Source organism: Nesoenas mayeri, assembly GCF_963082525.1.
Source record: "Nesoenas mayeri genome assembly, chromosome: 3".
NCBI lineage: Eukaryota > Metazoa > Chordata > Aves > Columbiformes > Columbidae > Nesoenas > Nesoenas mayeri.
In genome coordinates this window covers 81,354,844-81,371,543 of record NC_137544.1, presented here as the reverse complement: position 1 = coordinate 81,371,543, position 16,700 = coordinate 81,354,844, and the positions used below count along the sequence as shown (strand labels likewise).

At 41.4% G+C, this 16,700-nt stretch overlaps 1 protein-coding gene across 1 annotated transcript; it reads right to left on the bottom strand.

The window, feature by feature from the left end:
- Positions 1 to 14,385: 14,385 nt before the first annotated feature.
- On the bottom strand, positions 14,386 to 15,642 carry PIGM (phosphatidylinositol glycan anchor biosynthesis class M; the record flags this gene model as incomplete). Its single annotated transcript, XM_080341452.1, has 1 exon — positions 14,386 to 15,642. The coding sequence occupies one exon, from the start codon at positions 15,640 to 15,642 to the stop codon at positions 14,386 to 14,388; it is 1,257 nt and encodes a 418-aa protein (XP_080197578.1).
- Between the last annotated feature and the right edge of the window lie 1,058 nt (positions 15,643 to 16,700).

The window sequence follows — 16,700 nt, the reverse complement described above, 5'->3', positions numbered from 1 at the left end:
ACAAGACTGGCTGGGAGAAGACCTGACCCAAGCAGACTCTCTGTCAAGTGAGATCTGCTAGCAGAAGTGTCTAATAGATCGATCATGCAGAAGCACTTTGTGATTGCTATTGCTTTTCTAGCCCACAGTCATGAGTAATCCCTCGTTTCCTTCCTTCTTTCTTCCACAGGATATTGCAAGGCAGAGCAGATTGCCAAGAGAGCAAATGAAAGGATGGCAGCAAAAGCAGCTGTCAAGTTTGGATTCCTTGGAAAGGAACAGTCTGATCAGCAGCAAAGCCCAATAAAATATTTGGCTTTGAGTCATTTTCTCAAGCACCATGAGGAACAGAAAACAGGATGGGGAGAGCAATGAGAGAGAGTTGCTGTCTGTTTAATGTTGCTATACATAGCCATCTATTTAATTGTGGAGTGGAGTTTTTCCACATCCATCACATAAAGGAGATAACCAATATGCTAAAGACAAATCAGATATTTACCAAATGCTCAAAGGAGACCGTTCATATTGAGAAGACTACTACCTCATGACAAAGCCATGAGTATCTCTTATAGTCTGGATGCACAGCTAACTGAAAAGGAGAATTGTCCCCATGCTAGATGAAAGCAGGGGCATGTAAAGACTCAGTCTTCCTCTTTTTAAAGGAAATTTTGCCGGTTGGTTCAGGACTGGACTTCCTAACTTATTTGGGTGAACTTCACCTATAAGATTTGTTCATTGCTTTCAGTTTTCACCTTTTATATCTATTTTGTATTTCTAAAGGGTCTCAAGGGATTAGTGTGGTCTCAATGTTGCTTAAGGTCTTGGTGGTCTTGTACACAGTTAAATAAAGGCAGAAGAGACACTTTCAATGATCTTTCTAACAGCAATATAAGTTGTTTCAATGCTTGTATGACATAAGTGTGTGGAGTGGCAACCTTCCAGTTTTTGCAGGAGTTGGCAGCTCGTATAGCTCCTTAATAGAACAGCAAGATATTTCTCTTTCAGATTTTCAATGTCTAAATGTCACTCTTTTATTGTCGATTTATAGAGATCTTTTCTTGCCAGATCCAACCAGAGCAATATATATACATGAAATAGATAATATATACTCCAAAAATAATGTTTTTTTCCTTGATTGAATAAAAAATTATGGTAAAGCATTGTAAATTATGTCTCCTTTAAACCATTTTATAAAGTTAATCAAATGATTTGATCTCTCTGAAAGAGAAGTCTTCTCATTTTATGCAAAAGATTGCAGAGTGTATTGTAGAATAAGGATGAATGGCTGCTAATTTACAGACATTCTTGACCATGTATTTAATTTCTGTAAAAGATTATCATCTTACTGTCTAATTTGCTGAATTTAAATGAATAATGCAACTGTGCTGTTTAATGATAAGGAAATACTTCAGAATTACTTTTTAATATTTTACTTGAACACTTTGATACCCCCCAAAAATATACAAAATGAAAAAAAGAAATAGTAAAAACAGTGCTGCAAATGAGATTTTAATTGGACAAAGCCAAGAAAGACAGTCACTCATCAGTCTTACATCTGTTATTTCTCCTGAAGAAAGAGACAGTATTCCATATTCACCTTGAAAAAGCCAATATTTGAAGAACAAAGGTCAAAAATTAGGGAAAAACAATTTTGCTTTTTTTCCCTCCATATTTAGCATAGAAGTGGCCCCTCATGTTGGTACAAATGTTCAGGAGTTTTGGAGTCTTCCCAGGCTCCTGGGCTGCAGGTGAGAAACCTCCGGAGCTGCGTGAGTCACTGTGGTCAGCATCGTGCAATTTCATACTTCAGGCTTAGTCCAAAAACTAGACCAGAGTATGAACAGGCTTGAAAGAATGTACAGAAACTAGTGTTTCCAATAGCTTTATTTTTGTAGTTACTGTTTTATTTTTTAAAAAGGCAGAAATTAGGTAGTACTGAAATTTGAAGAAGAAGCACCCTCTGGGGAGTTTTAAGGTGCTATAGATGAAGGTTTCATATTTATATCCTGTAAGTAATGTCTTCAGAATCATATGGGGGACATGGTGAGAAAGTAAAAACCTGCTGGTTTAAACAGCACTACAAACATGGCCATTTTCTTCTCTGAAATGAAAGAAGAGAGCCCATAGCCGGCCTCTGAATTAGATTCACATGTTCTAAGGACCTGCTGCAGCAGTTGGAGCTGTGGCCCCAAACACATCGCAGGAGGTTCCTGCACAGTAGATTTCGTTTTGCCCTCCTGTGCTGCACTATAGAATCATAGAATGATTTTGGTTGGAAAAGACCTTTAAGACCATCAAGTCCCACTGTTAACCTAACACTGTCAAGTCCACCTCTAGACCATGTTCCGAAGAACATAATCTCTGCTTCCTTTAAACACCTCCAGGGATGGTGACTCAACCACTTCCCTGGGCAGCTTGTTCCAATGCCCGACAACCCTTTCCATGAAAAAAACTACAGTTTGTGTGTGGTAGAAGGTGTCCAAAGGGAAGCTGAAGAGACTGCCATCACCAATAGGAAAGGTGGCAGCTGGAAAGAGCAGGACAGTGAAAGAGGGTGAGACAAGCCCTTCCAAAGAATTCATCAGCACAAGGATATGAATGGAGCAGAAAGATGGGAAGAGATACTGATGAGGGAATGCCTCAGTGGAACAAACAAGAACCGTTCTTAAAGAGTTGAGGTCTTGTAGGTGACAGCAAGTGTGAGGGTGCATATGGCTTTACATAGCAAAAGGAGGATTCAAGGTTATCACAAGATGGCTCAAGTTGGTTGTAGAGCCCTGTACTGTTGCATGCCTGTTCCACACTTGTCATAAAATTTCATGGCAATGCATTTACCCACTGGTTTTGAGCTTCCTATTCCCCTGAGGTTTTGGTGCTCATTAGGTAGGTGTCTGGAGTGGCTCTCCATCCAAAATAAATTCAGATTCTGAATACTGACTGTGATGCCAACCAACACACAGTAAATGGGGACAGCTCAGGGAACCCACTTCACTGCTGCTCTGAACAAAGGTAGACATGCTTGACTGATGTCTGGTCATGGAATTTATGTGGGAACTTGTTCTGGAGCCTTTATTAGAGGACAAATCACAAATACAGCATTTATCATCTTGTTTGGGTGATAACCTTTCAGGGCTTCTTCACCTGCACTAGCAACACAGAATGTATTCATTTTAAGTACCTATGATGCTTTTGGTAGGTGTTTGGTCAACAATGCTATAGTCTGGGTTTTCCTACCTCTCAGCAAGGTTTGCCAAATACACATATGTTACTGATACATCCGGGAAGGTGGATAGATCACTTCTTGTGAAAAGGGATAATTCACTTTTCTGGTGTACCAAATTTTAACTTCTAGGTCAATACTGCACAAGAAGTATAATTTATCACAAGGACTTTCCTATATATATTTCAGTTTCTTTGGAAAATAAATGCACACATTATTTGTGTTGTATATTAACTGTTGAAAATCCATCAGATTAAAATTACTTTCTGACCTGTACAACTGACTGCTACTGTTGGTCTAGGTGTGACAGCTTCTAGAGAAAAACCCCTGCGTTTACTTTGAAAGCAGCTCTGCCATATGGCAGCATAGTACCTATTTAAATTCTCAAGGCTGAAGTTTATCCTTTAGCTTTCATGAGTGTTCTTGAAGCTGCTTTGCAGTAATCTGGCTTTGGAATAACATGCACACTGGCCACCTAAATGTGAGTCGTGAGTTTTTTTGCAATATTCTGATCGTCTTCTTCTCTAACCAATTCTTTCTTCATATTAATTCACTAAACATACATAAGATTACATGTTCTCATGAATATATTTGACCTTTAGGTTGCTGAATACTATGCATGTTCAGTGACTAATGCAGCAGATGCCTTTGTAAACAATGTTTCGTTTTGGCCTGCAGTCAAAGCACCTGAATTACTTCTAACATTTTCGCTTGACAAGAAGATGTAATTGCATTAGTTTCTCAACTTTTGCAAATACACTTTAATTTACATCCAAATAACGCCCAGATTTCAAGCAGCTAAGTCCCCAGCTGAGACCTCCTGTATCATCCTGAGGATTAATTTTAGACAGAATGTCAGCTACTAATCAACACTTGTAATCAAATTACAAGTAAGGATCAAATTACTTGTAATTTTTCCAGGCTGCTAAATTAATATGATGTTAATATTGACAAAAAATATTTTTGTACAGTATTGTATATTGTCTTTCTGTAACAAAAGTTCACTTATCTTTCTGCAGCGGCATAATCAAAGCCGAAAGTATGCGAGTGTGAAGTGAAGAGACGAAGTGCAGCAAATGTCACCGATGACTGGTCGCTTTAAAAAAGGCATTTTCAAACATCTTGTGAGCCACAGTGTTTACCTTTGATGTCTCTTGCTGGGTGTCTGACCTGCTCATGCAGAAGCTGTGACGAGGCAGGTCTCAGAAGTGCAGAACAAACTCTACTCCCATTGTGATAAAAGAGTCGAGCGTGGCACCCATATGCTGTCAGCATTTGCCTGCCTGCAAGGAAATGCTAGACAACCTGCTAGTATGAGAATAATTAAATGGACGAATCTGATTTAGACAAAACCAGAAACTTTCCCAACACTGATTTATTCCAGACTGAAAGGAAGCTTTCAATGACCTTTGCCTTCTCAGGGGACCATCACAAAATCAGTACCAACAAAAGACAGAGAAACACAGGACAGTCTTTTATACTGGATTAACATTTGCTGCAGATTCAAAGACCTCAGGACCAGAATTACACAAATCTATCAGATCCAATAAGTGTGTATGTGTCTACCTGCACAAGACTTATATAGGAATTGTATCACTGGTAAAGAATTGCCTTAGTGGTTGCAGTCACAAAAGAGGCCTATAATATATGAGCAGTTCCCACCTATACCATGTGTAGTGAGCTCTCTTTTAACCCTTACATTTAAAAACCGGAAATGCACTGGCATCCATTTCATACGAAGTCACATTTCAATGCCATGCTCAGCTGCTTGGACAGAGATGCGAGAAAGAGAAGCAGGCCAAAATTTGATGGCTGCTTTCCCTCAGAGTTGGCAGGTGCCATACCAGGGAGAGACAGAGGGAACGAGCGCCATGAGGCAGGTGGATGATGCCCCGAGGAGATGCCTCTTTGAGTTGCCTGGACCTACCAAAGACAGCTGCCACAAGCCCAGGTGTAACAAGACCTCCAGCCTCTCCAACACAGCGGCTGCCTTCAGGCTGGCTTGAATTTCTGAGATTAATTTCTCAGCATGGGTCAGCCGAGGTGGCTCCTCACTAGCTATGCCTGGAATGTTGCCCATTCCTCTTTACTTAAATAGTGGTTTAGACACAAAATCTGCCAAAACCTTTAACCTTGTGCGTTGTGAACTGCAGTAGTCTGTAGAAAAGGTTTATTTTTTGATCAAAGATCACACTCGTTTTCTGCAGCCATCGCTATTTTTCTTACCTAGATACTAAGTTAATAATTCTAAAGAGCAGTACATATCATTCCAGAGCTAAAGTTTGTATTTAAATTTATATTTCCAGGGTTTATATTAAAATAATACACTCTTATCAAACCAGAAAACTTTAGTAAGGACATTTTTAGTTAAGGACTGGATCTTTATTTTACTTTGCAATGACACAAGTCATTATCAGTATAGGTGACTACAATTGTGCCAATTTATCTCTTTTCCTCTAGTCTTTTTTCCCTCATCTCATTGAGAATATGTGAAGTCCCGTAAGAAAGCTGTGGTTTACTTTTGGCAGAGAAGGCAGCCAAGATCCAGGGGCTTGGTACACTTAAATTAACCTGGCCTAATAAGCTGTCTGAATCTACCTGGTTTAAATTGACTAGCCAGTTAAAAAACACCTCTCTTTGACCATATAAATAGGTTTTGTCAGGTTTAATTTCTCTTTTCTCTCCTTCTCACCTATCAGTCTGTTACCAGGTGCTGTCATCTGTGAAATGCCAATGACACAAGCCACTGTTATGGTTTACTTGTACAATCTGGTAGAATCCGCTGTGGAAAAAAAAATAGTAAGCAGATGCACAGGTCCGAACTGGGAAGGTATCTGACATAAAACTTCAAAGATGTAAAAGAAAGGGCATAACCAAGTAACCCAGCACACTTGGTTATAGGAATGTTCTGCTGGGGACAGTTGTGTGGTTAAGAACTTAGGAACAACCAGTGTGGATCAGACCAGTATCCTTCTCCAAATGTGATCAGCCACAGATGCTGAGGAAAACTAGATAAAGAGAGGAGAAACTTCCCCAGAAATACTTCCCTAGTCCACCATGTCTTGCAACCTGGTGGATTCCCAAGACCAGAGAAGATGCTTTTGTATTTAACAGCCCTTGACAAATATTTCTTCTATGTATTTGTCCAGTCATTTTGATAGCCATGTAACTTAGCATCCTCAGTGTTCTGAGTCTCCAAAATTAGGAGACTGTTCATTCACCATTTCCAAATCTAAGGAATCTGCAAAGGCTCAGTTCTCTAGGGGAGAGATGAGGACTTCACCCCTTCCTTTCAGAGCGAGTTCAATCAAAAAACCTCAAACCTTCAACTGATGTGAGATTTTTCTGACTGTAATGAAATTTGCAAAGTATTTATGTGTGGGCTTTTTTCTGAACATATGTAACAAGGGAACCAGGGCTCATGTCAAAGTTAATTCTTTCTGAAGAATCAACCACTGTTCAGTCTTCACATCAGTTTTCTCTACTGACACTTAATTCTAGACTTTCTAACCTTTCTAGACCTGATGTTATATATGAAATAAATTAATGAATAAATTAACGAAAATTACTATTTGGATGCTTTAATTTTGCATAAACAGTCATGGGTGCCTCCACTACCAAAAAGCAATTGGAATTCCACTTTATAAAGTAATATATTGGTGGCCGTCATTATCCATCTTACTAAGAGAAAAATCTACCCCTCCACTCTCAGGCTACGGATGTGTACTGGTAATGGTCTTGTAACTCAGAAGGGGCCTCTTCCTGCCTCCTTAACAGATGCTTATCGAGTTGATGTGGGCGAGAAGTCCGTGTATTTGCTGCTGTACTGTTATAGGTGAGAATATATATAGTTATATGGTATATACATGTATCTTAAAAATACATATAGATAAATGAGAAGACATATATAGCTATTATAGTATAGATTAAGGCAACATCTGATTGTCTTAAGAACCATGGAAGAATCTATTCTGGGAATGCTCTGCAGAAGTTTGCATCTGTGCATTCCCACCACCTACAGCCTCCTGCACTGAGCATGTGCTTGTTCAAGGAGCTTAGAAGGCTGACACAAATTTAGAGCTCCCTGTAACTGCTTCTGGCACAGCACATCTGGTCTGGATTTCATTTTAGTAGTCTGTGCATCTTTTACCAAAAGCTTTGGAGAAAGACCAAAGTGAAATAATTCATTGTTTCACCTGTACCTGAACACAGAATTATAATTTGCTATCACAGTGCCACATAACTAGTAACTTTTTCTTAGATAACAGCATAGTGTATAGTTGGTTTATGAATACATAGAAATAGTTTCTCAACTGTTATCACTCACATCTGAGGCAACACTAACTATTTATACCAGCTGCAGAGCCGTTTGTGGTTTCATTTCCCTAATACATTTTCAGTACAAACTTCCAATACAATCTAAGCAGACCACTATAATAAAATCTTATTTACCCCTCAGGAGAGGTTTAAATTTTTGATTTTTTTTTTTTTTAATATTTTTTGAATCAAAATGTCTTTATTCAGGTGTTTACAGTTTAGTAACAATCAGGCTCACAACCATTTCAAACAAGACTGCAATCACTTCATGGCAGTGTGTTACAGGAATGGATTAGGAGACACATCACGGCTTGAATAAATTGTCATTTAAATGGATCAAGCAATCAAAAGCGGTAGAGGCAAACAGCACAGTGAGATGAAATCATTTGTTAATGATGAATTAGTGGCAGAGGCAAGACAGTAGTCAAGGTCTCCAGGGCCTCACGTTTGCCCTTGTTTCTTGATCGCTTTTCTCCATCCTGCACATGTAAATTTTGGCCCCAGCCATGCAGTATTTGTTTCCAGTGAACAAACAACATTTGGTTCACTTCCAGCAACAAACTTTCTTATACTTAATCAAGCAGTTTATTAGAGCATGAAGGAAAATTGGTCATGACTTCGGTTCCTGTACTGCTGGAATTAACAAGCTGGCTGTTGTGAGCACTAAACTTGGAAGTGCTAATGGTAATTAAAATCTATTTTCAAATACATCTGACAGTTTTAAGGTGGAGAAGTACTTGTTACTCATGTGAATTTTCAGACCAAATATGTAAAAAAAAAAGTGCTACTTTCTTCAGGAAGATGTTAGCTGTGGAAAAGAAATAATAATTAATGATTTTTTAATGCTGTGTGATATAGCATTTGTTCTTTCAGTGAGTTTATGGCTATGTGTGTCCTCCAAACTCTTCTCAGTAAGAGAAGCTTGCAACTAGAATTTACAAGTATTGCTATTTTTTGTAAGCTTTATAGTTGTTATATTGTTATTATAACAGAAAGATACGAAAAATAGTAAACTATCAGTAGCTTTACTATCATTTGACAAAAGTCCATGTAGCCCATACAGCTGATTTTCCCTCAGGTGCATTGAGTAAAATACCTTATATTAACAAAGTACTCAAACACCTAGCTCAAATCGGAATGTGTTTCAAAAGGTAATATTTTTAAATATTCAACATATTCATGCTACACAGTGTGGAGAATAAAGGAAAGATAATCATACTTTGTTTTCCACTTCATTTTCTAAGCCTGCTTCCTGGCTAATTCAATCTATTGGATCAGTGCGAGGGACATGGGATAGATTAAAAAATGTTGACTGTCAGATCACCAGGGGATTTAAATTAATGTTCTTTTGCACAGAATGGAAGCATATGCGGCACAGAGTACAGCTCTTCTTGGAAAATTACTGTCAAAACACTACCATCTCTATTAACACAGCTGCAGACTTGTGAAGCAGAAAACAGATTTTACTTGAGTTAACCTTCAAAAAGCGGTTCCAGAGTGACTGCTCACTCATACTCTCTCTTGCTACACCAACAATATTGCCTATTAACAGCTTCTTCCAAGTCACATCTTTACAACTCCACAAGTGCTACTGTAGGATGCAACATCCTATAGAACTCCGTATGATAACACAAAGGAAGCAAAGTGATATTCACCCAGCCTGACAATTGCTATCAAGATCCCATTTTCCTCTTGTAAAAAGGGAAAGCACACTTGACAGAATATCCCTCATATAAATAACGTAGGTTTCACAGTATAAGCTTACTGCTCCGTTTGCCTGCATTTCAGCTGATTTCCAAGTGTGAAGCTCTGTCTTCATATGTAATCAGATACAGACATTTCTTTAGATATGTTCTAGCTTGCTTCCTCAGTATTTTCCACAGGAAATAGCGAGGATATCTTATATGTCATTTCGTTACGTGCAAGTTACGAAATGTTTTATCTGAAGATAATGCTAAAGACTCAGAGTTGAGTTCTAAGAATAAGAAAAGGCTGAAGCTAAGGCTTTATCTACACATTAAGTATGACTACCTCCAATAAGCAACTTCTTGTTTCTGCAGAAGCCATGTCTGCTTCAGCACATGGTAAAGAAGAGAGCCATGAGAAACTCTGCTGAAATAAGTTACTATTGACTTACATAGTTCAAAAAGCACAAGATTTTTGTCTTCTTTGTATATACTGGACAGTGTCCAATGAGGAAGAGACTTAAAAGGTGCTAACAAATGCATGGATTGAATGGTTTTATTGCATGGATCTATTGTGGTCCTTACAGAAAAGTAAATGTAATTAAAAAAACCCCCAAAAAGCAATGGAACTGCATCATCGAGAGACATTTTTAACTTTGTGATACTTTTACTAATACAAAATGTAGGTTTCTGACCTCATTCATCATGCATAAAAACTGAGGCAATGCTCCCACACAAATGATACAGTGCAGGTTGTTGTAATGAAGAACATCAGGATACTGGGGAAATGGGCACCTTCAAATGCAGTCAGAATTAATTGGCTCTTGAACGTGTCTGTTACATCTCAAGATCCCTGCTGCACATTTTACTTTCCATGTGCATCAAAATTTATGTGATTCAAGTTTTAGAGTCACTAAAGATTTCAGGTGAATATGAGAAACATTTAATAAACTTGTTTTGCAGAGGGCAGCTCTGTAAAAATATGTTATTCAAAGGTGTCTTGACTAGGACTTTTTGCCTGTGCATGTGCAGGTAAATGTATAGATTTGTGCATATGGTGCAGATAAATATGCCCTTGAGCAAGAAATTTGCATCAGTGGTTGGGTTTCACTCTGAGTAAAGGGCTTGTCCTAAGTTCGGGATAAATATATTCCATAATGCTGCTATCATTAGGCTATGCATTCTGCAGCTGTCTTTGGGAAATATATGAATAATGTACTTTTGGAGTTCCATATGTTCACTATGTATTTTTGCAGCCCTTTTAAAATAGATGACTCATTTGTCTCAGCTTAAAAAAAGGGAACAATTTCCTTGCGATTTACTGTATTTAATATTTGCTTTCTCTATAAAACCTTTGGAAAAAATGTTGGAGTCTCCCCTTGCTGTTAAATATAAAAGATTCAAGGTTTCTTCGAAAAAGAAAACTCATGAGCTCCATTTAGAGCACATAATTGCTGCCTTTACCATTACAGGAGTCAATACAATACTAATAACATGACAGGGCAGTTACCTAATAAGGACCAAATACATGATTATTGTGTAAGAGTTGGCAATTTAGCATGATCATAGTAAAACTTAATGAACCATTTATTATTTTTGTTCACCTTCTTGAGTAATTCCATTCATAAATGTTACAGCAAATCATTGTTAAATGCTGAAGCTTTGACTAAAGTCACCTGTCATGAGCTTTTGGACTATAGGCTATGGTATAAAAGCAAGTCAAAAGTGTTACTTGTCTTGCTATTTCTTTTCTTCTTTTCACTTTATCTTTCACATCTTGCACTTTGCACTTCAGGGCTGGTTTCAGCGCAATCTATAAAATTTGTGCAAATGAGTTATATTTCATTTGGCACTTCAACCTTTTTTTTTTCAAAAAACAGACAGCATTACCATTTTGCAACCCATGGCAGGGCGTGAAAGCTAGCATTCAGACACTTCAGTTCCTAATTATCAGAAGATAAATGGACATAAAATTATTAAGCAAAAGAATTTGAACACCATCAAAAGCAGTAAATGTTCCATAGGAAATGAATTTGGTAAATTTTAAAGGCATTATAATTAATCACCATGACTTGTTCATGAATTATAACTTGTTCTGTACTCGGCTACAATTATTTTGATTTAACGCTTTTTATCAGTGAATAAAGTTATTCAATTCCATTTAACTATCTAAAGTGATTTGCAAGATCTAAACTCTCAAATATCTCTCCTGCTCATCTCTTTCAGTTCATTTCTCCCATCCAGCTTTTTATGAGTCACTGAATTATTTCTAAATCCCAAACACATTTGGGTGACTAGCTTACTTACAAAACAACAACTGTAAAAAGAGGGAATCATACTGGATTATTAAATTGATGACTGTAAATCTAAATTTGCATAAAAGCCTTTTTGTAACTTATTTATGCATGACTTTCTCAAATCATCACTGAAGGGGTGGTATCGACCTGCGATGGGAAGGTACTCGTCAGTCCCTGCTGTTACAGAACTTGTCTTCTGAAGGCCTCAAAATGATTTAGCTATTAATGAATCAAGAATTTGTCATAAGGAAATCACTTCTTACTGAAAACCCAACATAACAGTTCTGTCGTGAATGCAGTAATGCAAAATGCCTCTATTTTTTTTTTTTTTTTAAAAAAAAAAAAAGGGGTTTTGCCTTTTGGCTTTCATTCATGTCCTTTGCCATCAGGGGAAAAAACAGCACAATCAGGTCTATTAAAGAGATATGAAACACTTCTTTAGGGGAAGAAAACATGCCCTTTGCAACAGAAAAATGTATCACAGATAACAGAAGATTGGTGTGAAGCAAAACAAGCTATCGCCTGCATGTTGGAATGGGGTGAACAGAGGTATCGGCACAGAAGAACCTTTTCAGTCTCCTGGTGAAACACTAACTGGGCATGTCAAATTCTACCTTGGAAAATAAAACCACATAGGACACTTTCTCTTCACACACTCACAGCACATAAAAAATGTTTTGGTGGTTAATACAGAAGTAAGCTGCATGGAAGTGGAGCTTGTGTCACCAGCCTTTTGACTGATAAACCTTTCCTGGAAGATGTAGACAAGCAGGTGCCAGAAGTCTTTCTTCCTTCATCCCAGTCAAGGCTGGGGGAAGGAAATCAGTGCCACATCTGTAAGACCTGCCACAAAAAACAAGACAGTTTGTCAAAAGAGCATGCATCACCTCACCCTATTTCTGGATTTGCAAAGAGGCCAGCAGGATCTTTACAATGTGATAGTGAATGGGAGTGTAGACTGGTGGGTGAAACCAAAATGTATTCCCAGCTGGGGAGCAGAACCAGCCTGTGTGTGGGGAAATCATTCATCCTAACATCTGAGTGGCTGAATTGGGCCAGAGTGGTGCAAAGATATCGTCATACCTCCTGATAATACGCTCATTGGTTATGGGCTGTTGGGGCTCAGGGGCTTCCTCTCCTTTCACATAACCACCTCAGCGGACTGGGATGGAGAAGCAATGGGAAAAATTCACAGATCAGAATGCTGCAGTTCAGCCTCAGGAGTTACAAATACAACCAGGAAAGAGAACCCTGCATGTAACAAAGCCAGGGCTGCCTCCAGAAACTGCCGGCTTCAGACAGGCACCACAGCAAGCACCAACCTGGAAGGCTAACCTGTTGGCCATATCCTTCCCTGCTAACATCACTGGGAATCTCACTGAGTGGCTGAAGTTATTTTGCCTTGAAGCTCTGCTCCACATTACACACCAAGGGTTTCACTTTCCCATAGAACGTAACTGGAGGCTGAGGTAAACATGAAAATTCTTACATTTAGCATAGCCTATTTAAACTCGAGATTTTATTAAAAAATACACCAGTTTCCACCCATGTCAAGGGCTGTGTAGACCAGACATCTCATAGGATATTCTTGAGGAGAGTGTTGACTCCAAAATGGCTGTCAACTCCTCTCACTGTCACCTGACACTCAATTGCACATCTTCTTGTGTCTCATCTGGGAATAAATACCTCATTTTGACAGGCTGCAAAGCTTCCTATTTTAAAAGTTTTCTTCTGGCAATTGCTCCATTCCCTCAATGGCATTCACTTTATTTTTAACAGTAGAGATACTGAACTACCAAGAAACTACATTTCCCATTACCTTTTGGTATAAACTCATGCTTTTGGGACACAGGTGCCATTCTAGCTGTACTTTGACTCTTTGCATTTGCTCCTGTTAACATCTACATTAGCTGGTAATTAACTGCAGTTTAAAGCAGTGGCATCTTTTTTAGATCATGGCAGCAAGGAATACAAATACTTCTGCTCTATACATCTCTGTGATGCAAGACAGGTATTTGGAAAAATCTTCCTCCATGACAAGGGGAATAAATCCCTTCAAAAATTCAAACAGCACCGAAAAGGTGAAAATAAGTATTTGAATGAGTTGGCATATCTGAATTCTAAAATAAATTACAACTTCAAAGAAGTTAATGATTTATATGAAAATACAACTTTTTTCTTGCTTCACTGAAGACCAGGTACAGGCCACAAATACTGTACAGCTAAAATGTTACTGTGAAAAGAAAAAATAAAACCCAGTGTACACACTAAGTGATTGCCTTATATTTATTCATTAGCTTAACCCTTGCAAAAAACCCCACCTGCTTACTGGAATGTACAAGACTCTGAAACTCCACCATCACTTTATAAACTCCTGTGCTTTCCCAGAGGCCACTGTCTTCAACAAGGAACAAGGAGAAAAAGGGTGCCAGAGGTACGAAAGCTGGGGCTGTTCCACATGGGGGTATGGACAGCAGCTGAGAGTGACTCCGACACAGGCCATCACCTCCCTCAGCAGGGCACAGTCACACTGTGTCTGCAGATGGCAGGTGGAGGTGGGTGCTGGTGACGGATTCAACCTACAGCCCCAGACATGGCAAGTGGTGAACTGGTCCAGAGTCCTTCCAGGGAGTCCCAGCAGGAGACAGGGCTGGAGAGAAGGTTCCAATGCAGCTCCAAGGTCCACACGAGTGACAGTACACCTGCAGGCACTGGGGCTGCTCAGGGCAATTAAGGCCAATCTGCGACCTCACAGGCCCTGACAAAGTACCACTTACATACAACATACTTCAGTACAATGTACACACATTTGTATTAAACAAAGTGCTGGTGGTATGAAAAGCCTTATCAAAGACAGTAGTTCTGTTTCTGGATTGTGGCCTGTTTATTACCGTTGTTTGAGTTTTTTTGCAACTTGTGCTTCTTTTTGATAATGTGAAATAATCTGAATGAGTATGAAGCTATTAATAAAAAGGAAAAGCAAGCCTGCTAACCATATAAGTAAAAAAGTATTATATCCTCTAAATTCCAGAAAGTACGCGGGAGCAAGCCACAGGCCTTGTCCAACAAACCACAGAACGAGCAGCAGTACACCACGGCGCCAAGACATCTTAACACTAGGCATTATAAGGGGCAACAGGCAGAGATACCAGACAAAGTACTGGGATGTGCATACTTTGTTAAAACTCACAAAAATAGCAGTGTGTAGGAAACAACAGAACGCAAGGTCTCTGTAAAACGCTATGGACACAACTAGAAGCAAAAGCAGCTGGGGCAGGAAAGCTGCAAGCCCAAGGGCAAAACTCCATTTGCTCTCTGCAGTTAGGTACAATGTGTAGAAATAGGGAGAGAAGTTATGACGGATATCTCTCCTGGTCAGGTGGTAGAGGTAGGCATGCTCCAGAAACTCCCAGCCATAGAGGTGATAAAATGCCATGGTTAAAGCAGTTATCACAGATCCAGCAACTGCTCCAAAAAGCAGCACGTCACGGTTCAGCATCTTTACAAAAAGCTGCCAGATGTACCCTACAAATGTCAACTTTGCTTTTTTGCCGCGCCCCGTACCCACCACCCCTTGTCCACCGCACTGCGGGCTCTGCAGGTGGAGCGCTATGGGCAGCGCGTAGGTCAGCGGGTATATTTTCATGTGCACTGACAGCCCATAGCACACGGCGGCCTTCCCTACGCTCCCCGCTTCCACGAAGTACAGGGTGGCGAGCACCAGCAGTGCGACCAGGGCCTCCGCGTTGCCCCGGCTGGAGACGGCCATGGGCAGCGGGTTGAGGAGCCAGGCGGCAACGCAGCACCCGCAGGCCTGCCCGGCGGCGGCCCCTCGGCGCCGCAGGGCCCGGTAGGCGACGACAGCAGCCGCCAGGTCCCCCACCACGAAGAGCAGCTTCCCGAAGACCTCGGCGAGGCGGACATTGGGCGTCAGGAGCCAGGCCAGGAGCGGCGTGTAGCGGTAGGTGGCCCGCCGGTAGGGCGACCGGCCCTCGGTCACCAGCCGCGCCGCGTCGGTGAACACCCGGTAGTCGACGTCGGTGTAGCGCACGCGCATGGCGCGGTCCTGGAGCAGCCCGCACAGCACCAGCCCCAGCCGCGCCAGCAGCCCCGCGCACAGCGCCGCGCGCAGCCCCGGCGCCATCCCCGCGGGCAGGGGTGCCCCCCGCGCAGCTCCCGCGTGCCCCGCGCGGCGGGACGGGCGCGCGGCTGAGCTCAGCCCCGACTTCCGCCTCTCTGCGCGGGGGAAGGGGGAAAAAGGCGGTATCGCGCGTGCGCGCGGCCGCGGCGGCTGTTGGGCGGCGGCGCGTGCGTGCGTGATGTGAGGGCTGAAGCCGCTGCCCTGGCCGGGGTGGGGCGAGTCGGGGCTGCGTCCTTTCGGCGGCCGGGATTCCCTTCCCGGCGGTCAGGGCTTCGAGCCCCTGTGTCCCTTGTCCCCTAAGGCCGCGAGACGTGGGCAGGGCAGCGCCACGGGCTCTGCGGCCCTTGCGCGCCGGGGGTCGGGCGGGGTAACGCACCCGCGGGAAGGGGGAGGCGTGTGGCGCTGCCGCCCTTGCCGCGTCTGAGCCGGGGCGGTGCTGTGGTCCGCCTTTGTGCCGGCGGGTTGCGGCGGCTGGCTGGGAGCCGGGCTGGGCGGCGGGCACGGTTGCCATGGGGTGCAGGGGGAGCTGCGGGGCCTCCCTACCCCCGCGGCTGCTCTGCGCCTTTACCCTCTCGAGGGCAGGGAGCAGGGGGTGCAGCGCAAATCCGTGCGCCTCTGTGGGCAGAGACGCAGCATGTGCAATAGTAAAGTAAGAAGAAGGAAAAATAACATCTGTTATTTACCTTCTGCAAATGGCCGTGTTTTGCCTAGCCGTATGAGCTCTCTCTAAAGCACTTAGGTAAGCTTCCTTCCAGAGTAAATTCCTCATTTACTTAGATCGGAAACAGTACAAAGAAAAATAGAGCTTAGACTTATTTACAATAAAGACATAAATTCCACTGTATTTGGAGTTTTTCGTATTTTTTCTTTTAAATTGTTTTCCTGTCTGGATGTTTGCTATAGATTGCATCTCACATTTGAATTGTGGCTGACTGAAAACCAGGTATTTATTACTTACCAGTATTATGGGTTTCTTATTAGAGCTGGGTAGGATTTTTTCCCAGAGGCACTTTATTAATCAAAAAATGTGCAGTTGCTTCTTTAATAGTTAATTACAACTG